The sequence below is a fragment of the Cajanus cajan genome, chromosome 3 (assembly GCF_000230855.2).
Source record: "Cajanus cajan strain Asha chromosome 3, NIPB_CcT2T_4, whole genome shotgun sequence".
Classification (NCBI taxonomy): domain Eukaryota; kingdom Viridiplantae; phylum Streptophyta; class Magnoliopsida; order Fabales; family Fabaceae; genus Cajanus; species Cajanus cajan.
In genome coordinates this window covers 12,409,483-12,418,525 of record NC_138519.1, presented here as the reverse complement: position 1 = coordinate 12,418,525, position 9,043 = coordinate 12,409,483, and the positions used below count along the sequence as shown (strand labels likewise).

The window sequence follows — 9,043 nt, the reverse complement described above, 5'->3', positions numbered from 1 at the left end:
TCTATCTTGTGTCATGGAGTTTTTAGAGACTTTTCTTTGACTAGAAGAATTTTGTATATTTTTTAACTTCTTATCTAATTTAGTTTTTATTTATCATAATTACTTATGAACTAATTTTATTATTTTAAACATAAATTATTAATAAAAAAAATAATTACCCCATGGATATATCTATCGATAATTACCCACAGATTTATCCATCGGTAATTACCCACGGATATATCCGTCGATAATTACCCACGAATACATGCGTAGGTAATTCCGTGGATATTGTTGATAACATTTTTAAAAAATTATTTCAAAATTGTATTAAATAACAACCTTGTTTAGTGCAACACCCCTCAGATTTGATCTCTTAGTGACTCTACTTCACTACACTTCACACTAACCTGAATCTTTTTAAAAAAAAAAAATCTATATTCATATTTAAAATTTGTATAAATATATATTAAATTAAAATTAGTAACTAATCAAAGAATAATTAACTTCTACACATAAAACACAAATGTATATCTTGTGTCATAGCGTTTTTAGAGATTTTTCTTTAACTAGAAGAATTATATATATCTTTTAACATCTTATATAATTTAGTTTTTATTTATAATAATTACTTATGAATTAATTTTATTATTTTTAATATAAATTATTAATAAAAAATAATTATCGACAGATATATCCGTCGGTAATTACCCACAGATTTATCCGTCGGTAATTACCCATGGTTACATCCGTCAGTAACTACCCATGGATACATCCGTCGGTAATTACGTGGGTATTATTGATAACACTTTTAAAAAATCGTTTTAAAATTGTATTAAATAACAACATTGTTTAGTGCAACACCTTTTATATTTGACCTCTTAGTAGCTCCAATTCACGACACTTCACACTTACCTTAATATTTTTTAAAAAAAAATCTATATTCATATTTAAAATTTAAATAACTATAATTTAAACTAAAATTATTAACTAATCAAAGAATAATTAACTTCTATATATAAAGCACAAATGTCTTTATTGTGCTATAGTGTTTTTAGAGACTTTTCTTTAACTAGAAGAAGCATATATATTTTTTAATTTCTTATCTAATTTAGTTTTTATTTATCAAAATTACTTATGAATTAACTTTATTATTTTTAAAATAAATTATTAATAAAAAATAATTACTCACGGATACATCTGTCGGTAATTACCCACGGATAAATCCGTCAGTAATTTTGTGGGTATTGTTGATAATATTTTTAAAAAATCATTTCAAAATTGTATTAAATACCAATCTTGTTTTATTAAAAATAATATAGTTCAAAATTGGTAAAATTATTATAAATGTTAAGAAATTACCTTTTAATTTTAGATTATCATGCATCAATGTCATTTCACTAATTATATATGTCTCAATTTAAATAAAATTAACTATATATAATTCCAAAATATATTTATAGTAAATTATTATTTTATACTATCATTTAATTATAAATTATATATATATAATAGTTGGTATGGAAAATTAATTAGCATGAGAAAATTAGTTAAGTATTTAAGAATTTAATTTTTTAATCTTTTATCATTATAGTTTTTTAAAGTTACCGATGAACTTTTTTGTATTTTTGATGAACAATATTTTAGACAAATAATCCATGAAAAATATTTGTTTGAAACATTATAATTTTCCTACAAAAAAATCTGTGGGTATCATCCATCTGAAATGTCATATAGAAAAAATTTGTGAGTAATATCTGTCGGAATTGTTTATGTTTCAAACAGACACATATTCATTGGAAAAATTCGTCGATAATGTCATTTTTCAGACAAATATTTATCATGGAAAAAAGTCCGTCAGTAATGAGTATTTATTTTAGTGAAATGTAAGATTTTGACATATTTACAATAATTACCTACTTATTATAAGATTATGACATGTCCTCTTGAGGTAGTTATATGTTAGATATGGTGTAATAACCTCTCATAATTGATGATAACTACTTTGTATTTGATGGTGTTTGCTAAAAAAATATGACCATATTTTGAGGTAATTAATTACTAAACTGCTTGGGTGATTATAATTGCCTTTTAGATATAACTACCATGTTTCTTGAACAAAATTTATTGAGATAATCAACAATATAACCATATTTTTTCTAAGTCTTTTTTTTTACCCTTATCAAATCATCATCTTTTCATATTACTTCCTTCAGTCTTTATTATAAAACATAATTTAAGAGTAAAATGTGGTCCTTTATATAAATCATTTTACAATTTCTATAAATCATTATTTTTCTTTTATCTATTGTGTTTATTAAAACATTATGAGAATACGAGTTTCTTGTTATTGGATAATAAGAAGAAAATTTAGAAATAAATATTCTCTCTTTATACCTCTCAAACTTTTTCATTGTCATTTATCAATTTTATTGGCATTGATACATAAACTTTTATATAAAATAATATTTTTACACTTTTCATGAAAATTTAATGATACTTCCTCTAGACTCGTATAAGCAAAAAAAGTACCTACAATTTTTGGACTTAAAAATAAGCAAATTCTAAATAACTTATTCAATTTAATCTATCTTTTAAAAAATAATAAATTTTCAATGAACATATTATGAAGGGTAGTTTAGAAAATAAAGTTTAGCTTCCATATAAAACCCATAAAATTAAATGAACTTAACTAATTTTCTTGATAGGTGTGAATTTAGGTACTTTTGCCTACATATAAGTTTAGAGAGAGTAAAAAAAAAGGTAAAATTAATATATCATAATTTTTTTATAAACTCAAAAAAATCAATTAACATAACTACTCATATTAATTTATATAATTCAATTAAACATACCTAATAATAAAAATCAAAACTACTTATACTAATTCTTATAATTCAATTAAAAACACCTAATAATTAAAATCAAAAGGAGTATATTATACAAGCACAAACTACATACCGTACTTAGCCAAAAATTTAGTTTTCATGTCATATCGAGAATGATTCAGACAAGGAAACTCGATGTTATATATTTAAAATTCTTCTTTCAATTTCTATCATGACATTGTATTAATATCTCGATTATGTTTCCATAAAGCTAAAAAAAAAAAAACTTCTATACAGCTTGTTATAGGAAAATATAAGACAAAATTTAGTAGTTTGAAAACTTGATGGCAGGTTAGCGTTGACCTTTTATGAAGCATTCTAATATCGCGTCTCGGTAGTTGTAAGACTATTTGAATTAAATATATTTTAGTATACGTCACGCACATGATGAAATTTGACTTCGGTTTCTTGCCAAAGTTGTAATTTGCATGTGTTACACGGTGCACAACTTGTATTCTCACTGTTCTAATTTTGTTGGTTGAGATTGATTTTGATAATTTTGATTTATCTCAATCTACTTTACTGTCTTATATTATTTTATAAAACTATTTTTTTTAAAGAATCCTATATTAAAAATATAGGATATTCATTCATTTGCTTTACTTTAGTTGTATTAATATTATTTATTTTGATATATATTATAAAAATACATTAATTTAAATTTTATACTTCTTTTACTAATTTATATAACTATATAAATTAAGATTAAAATATTACGTTAATAAGTTAAGTAGATATACATTTGTTTTATATATTATTAAGTCTAATAAAATTGAGTTTAGATTCAAATAAACCCTATCAAAATTTTGGATGGATAAAGATAAATCAAACCCAAACCATAACACACACGCACTACTCTTCGTGATTGATTCGAATACGCTTATAACGGACGACTCTATGAAAATCGGAAGAAAAAGAAACCTTATACGAAAAGTTAAAAGAAAAAAGTATTGATAAACAATTGATCATCCTACTTCATAGCGTGAAAGAACTGAGTAGATTCATGAAGATAACCTTTCATTAATTGTCAGCTATCACCATACTTTCTTTATTCTTAGTCAAACAAATAGAATTAAAAATGAACATTATGAGATGTTACAGTAAATAAATCCGATCAAATTTCATCATTTATTTTAAAATTTATAAGGTGTGAAGTGTATCGGTGTATTTTTCACTCAGCACTGGGGCAAATCAGCTGGTGGCGGTGGCAGCACCCAAGGTTCAGGTCCATTTTCAACCTCGAAAGCCATGGCTAACCCCCACGGCAAATGAGTCTCCAAATGGCAATGCACAAGCCATATACCTGACCATAGCATACATAAATTTAATTTCAAACTTTTGTCATAGTACAATTAAACTTAAATTATGTCACAAAAAAAGAGCATAAATTAAAGCTTTAATTGCATTTTCTGCTTCATATTTTGCAAATTTTACACATTTTATCATTAATTTTCAACATTTTACATAATTTGTTACAAAATCGGTTGACTATCTAATATTGTTAATTGACTAATAATATTACATATTCATTATTGACCATTAACATATTATATTAACTAGTAATATAAATTGCTGATGTGATATAATATATCATGTCAATAATTAACATATCATTTAAGTTAACTAATAAATTAATAAAATATGTAAAATCTTAAAAACTAGGTTATAAAATTTGCTGAACAATAAAACACTTGGGGTAAAAAAAGTGTGATTAAGTTTAAATTTAATTAACGAAAGATACCAACCTGGATTATTGGCTTGGAATCTAATAACGGCCCATCCTCCCACGGGCACCGCAACCGTGTTACGAATTTGAGGATTATGCAAATTAAACTTGGATTCATCCACATTGGAATCATAATTCCCGAACCCTTGAGCCAAAACATGGAAATTGAAGCTGTGAAGGTGAATTGGATGATTCTCCCTAGCAAGTATAGCCGTATTCTGAAGCACAACTTGCACCGTCGAATTGAACTTCAAAGTCTTCACCTTAGTTGATTTAGGTGCATAAGCAATGGCCGTTCCGTTGGTCTCTAACGCAGGATCGGTGTAGTTAAACACAAACGGAGGATTACTAGGAAAATCTCTAGTGTACACCCCACTAACATTTCGGTAAAAAGCCTCCATCATCGAAAGCCCCTTGGGCAAAACAAAGGACTCATTATTCATGCTCGCGGAGAGTCTAAAGTTTGTTCCACCACACCCGTTGGGTCCCGTTTCGTTGCAATGGTCTAACCCAATCCCAAAAGTTATGAACATGTGCTCGTCCACGTGACGTGGCACGGGCACCCAGTGGGGCCCACCAGCCAGGCCCGTGATGTTCGTGTAGAACTTGTGGGCCTCGGACGTGTCGGTTTGGGCCGGAAGGTTCGGCATGATGGGTGACGCTGACGTGGCATTCTCGTACACCATCACCCCTCGGGTGATGTTGGCATTGATTCCCACGTTAGGGTTGGAGTGGTATGGGTTGAAGACCATGTAGTAAGAGCCTAGGGTTTGGTTTGTGGTTACGAGTGCGTCAACGGTTTGACCTGGGGCAAGGACTATGATGTCGGTGTTGTAATGTTGAGTATAGGAAGCATCTATGGCTACCACTGTGAAAGTGTGGTTGGCTATCATGAAAAAGTGTTGCTCATTGAGGGCAGCGTTGATGATACGCAACAAGTAGGTTTTTCCTTGCTTCACTTGGAGTTGGTATGTCTCTGAAATAATGTCAAAGTTCAAATGTGAACACAAAGGTGTTTGAAGGGATAAAATGCGTATACTTCGCTGAGATAGGAATGCTTTTTTGACTTTAGTAATAAAATTAATGTTAGCTTGCTTTGATATGCTTTTAACAAGTAAAAGTAAGAATTTAAATCAAATTAACTGATAATCCTAAATTGTGTTTCATAGATTTATTAGCTTTAATAAAAGTTATACTTCCGGGTTGGTTGTTTATTCACTTTAATTTATAAAATAAATATGATTAGTAATATAAACATCTTTATATGAAAATTAATTAAACTCTAAAATAATAAAAATAGGCCATTTTTTATTTAAATCTTTATGAATATTATTTATATTTAATTTTTAAAAGCTATAAAATCATACAATTCTAGTTAATTCATGGATATGGGAATTACTTCGTTTATATTAAATATAGGCTAAAAATGATTATTTTATTATAAAAATAGAAAAAAAAATACATTTTTATAAACTAAAAATATGTTCTAGCCTAAACATTGTTAACTTGCCTTTTATTATATATTGTTTATTGTTAAATAAAATTCATGTAAAATTTATTAATAATAATTAAGAATTTAATTAATTAGAAAACACTGACAATTTAAATATTTTTTTTAATTTACAATATTATTTCTTGACTTCTATTAAATTTATCTTAAAAAATATACCGAAAATGACTTTTAATTATAAAACCTTTATATCATATACAGTGTTTGAAAACTATGTAAAAAAAAAAAAAAAAAAGTAGGTTTGAAAAATTAAGGATACACCATTTAGATGAGAAGGATTTGCTTGGCTAGGAAAATTAAAATTTGAAGGATAAGGTTTTCAAGCGTTGAAAATCTTTAAATATACGAAATAAACTTCATTACATTAACTATAACTAAAAGTTGACACGTTAAACTGTTAAAAGAATAGACTTACGATTTTGAGAGCAATTGTAAGAATCGCCAGGTAAGCCGTTAATCGTGTAAGCATCTGAATCAACCGGACCAAGACCAGTTTCTGTAGCATTGTTCTCCACATCAACAACATTAGCATTCCACCATTCCCCTGCAATTAATTATCATTTTTTTTAATAACCACTCCTTAGAAACATAATAAAAGTCGATCAAAATCAACACTTTAAATTTCTATTCACTAAAACTTGCAGATACTACATACTAATAACATGTTATTAAGAAAAGGAAAAGCAAAAAAGAATATATAATATACCAATTAATAAGGGTACTTCTTGATAAACCGAAGGGAATGGGTACGAGTGTCCTCGTCGAGGGCGAATAATGAGAGCTCCATAGACAGTTGCACGAAGAAAAGAAGAGTGGGAATGCCACCAAAGGGTACCCTCTTGTCCTGTTATGTTAAATCTATAGGTGTATCTTCCACCAGGACGTATTGGACATTGAGTTACAGATTCAGGTCCATCAGCCCATGCAGTCAATAGTTGAAATATTCCATGCCTGCATGAATCGATAATGATTTAATGGATACCATTAAATCAAACACACCTAAATATTTTGACTAACAGATAATTTAAAGAATAATAAAATGACAGCAGCTGCATAGTTGTCTAATAATTAATATTAATCTTTGTTATATGGTTAGTCAAAAAGTAATAACAGAAATGTTGGACACTTTCTACGTAGAAAACTTTGCTTCCTTGCATGTAGAAAAGTTAGATTTAGAAGAAACCTGAAAGTCCTTTTTTCTTTTTTATTAATTAATACAAGGGTAAACTGAACGTGAAAATAAACCTCCTATTTTTTCAAATGGCTTGAAAATATATCTCACAACAGGCCGGTGCGAAGAAAAAGTCTAGAATCTTATTAAATTATATCATGGTATAAAGATTTTTTCACTTCAAAAACGTACGTATATATAGTAAACCTTGACAGAGAAATTTTAGTATAAAAATCATTTTAAAAACTAAACTAAATCTCTTTAAATTTAAAATATGTACATGAGAGGGAAACTTTTAAGTCAATATAGAAGTAGTGTTATATTTCAGTCATGATAAAAAAAAAAAAATCAACAATTTAATTTTTAACATAGTGGATCAATGTTCAATAAAATTTATCACTTGTAATTAAGAGGTTATTATTAAAGTTATAAGTTTAGTAAAACTTACGTGTATAAGAGTCGATCTTATATCATATACGCATGTTGTAATGTTTTCATTTTAATTTATGGTGAAAAATGAACTCCAAACAAGTTTTTATTGCTAGCTATAAAATATACAAAAGGTGTACAAATTTAACAAAATCTACACTCGTGTCAACAAATTGTATTCCATGTATGAGGTTCATTTTCTTGAGGTGGGAAAAATTTACCAATGAAGGGTAATATTGTAGGGTGAGTTGTTAATTGCATGAACTACAAGAGTGTCACCCTCTTCAACGTTAATCGTTGGTCCTGGCAGGCTTTCATTGACCGCAGTAATCACATGCTGATTGCACAATCGCGACACAGTGAAGTTACCTATCTGCAATAAATGAAATTTCAATGAATATCATGCAATACAATATAGTATTTAATGTGTCTTATAATAGTGTTGTCTTAAGTTTATTTTACATATACCAAAAAAATATTGACAAATACACTATTTATTATGAAACAGGAAGTAACAATTTGTAGAACAAATTTAATTTAGAACTAAGAGAAAATGGAGAGGAGATATAATTAATATGTAATAAATGATGTGATAGAGAAAAATAAATACCAACAATGTTATTGTATGAGTTGTTTATGAATAACATAATTCTTATCTTTAAAAGAAAGAAAAAGGAGAAGAATGAGGGAGTTCGTACATTGAAAGTGTGTTCCACAACAGCACCAGAGGCCAAGGAAGAAGCTAGCAGAAGGGCAAAAGGCCAAGCCAAAGAAAACACAAAACGTTTCATGTCGAAGAACGAAATGATATCGATGACGAAATAAATTAAGCAATATATGTGATCTGTTAAATTGTGAGTCCTATATATAGAGACCCTGAGACTCCACATTAGGTCGACAATTACGTGTTTATAGTCCATGTAATTATGATATATTGCAAGAGGGTCTTGACACAACAAGCCTTTGAATTTTCGCCACATTAGGAGAAGGGAAATCATCGTTATCATGCTAAATATGATTGATAATTAGGTTCGCCATCAGAAGCACCCACAATGGGAAAGGACAACACTTGGTCAATAACTTGTTTTGATCATATAACCGGAAATTTTGATTGTGATGAGCCTCTGACTTCTGACTAGTCACACCGCTAAAAAAACCACCACCCTTATTTTCCTTTGGTTAACATAAGTTAAGGGGTGAGAACATGGATTTTAATTATGAGGTAGAAAAAACTTCCAAAGTCATAATACTTGTAAATCAAGACATGTTAATATTTATCTCAATCAAAAAATACTAAGGCTCAAATTTACGATTTATCAACCATATCATACAGTCAAATA

The 9,043-nt window shown here is 28.2% G+C and overlaps 1 protein-coding gene across 1 annotated transcript; it reads right to left on the bottom strand.

The window, feature by feature from the left end:
* Positions 1–3,856: 3,856 nt before the first annotated feature.
* LOC109816051 (laccase-7) lies at positions 3,857–8,651 on the bottom strand. The gene is made up of 6 exons (XM_020380915.3): positions 8,402–8,651; positions 7,925–8,076; positions 6,810–7,054; positions 6,519–6,647; positions 4,613–5,569; positions 3,857–4,170 (listed from the first exon to the last, which is right to left on the bottom strand). Exons 1-6 carry the CDS (start codon positions 8,621–8,623, stop codon positions 4,043–4,045), a joined length of 1,833 nt encoding a protein of 610 aa, XP_020236504.2. The 5' UTR covers positions 8,624–8,651; the 3' UTR covers positions 3,857–4,042.
* Between the last annotated feature and the right edge of the window lie 392 nt (positions 8,652–9,043).

Bases quoted from the DNA above. Each gene is read 5' to 3' on its own strand.
- LOC109816051 (XM_020380915.3), bottom strand. From the start codon at position 8,623: ATGGACTATAAACACGTAATTGTCGACCTAATGTGGAGTCTCAGGGTC. The intron at 8,077-8,401 runs GTACGAACTCCC...CATTTATTGCAG, and splicing joins TTGTGGAACACACTTTCAAT to ATAGGTAACTTCACTGTGTC. The intron at 5,570-6,518 runs GTAAGTCTATTC...ACATTATTTCAG, and splicing joins TTACAATTGCTCTCAAAATC to AGACATACCAACTCCAAGTG.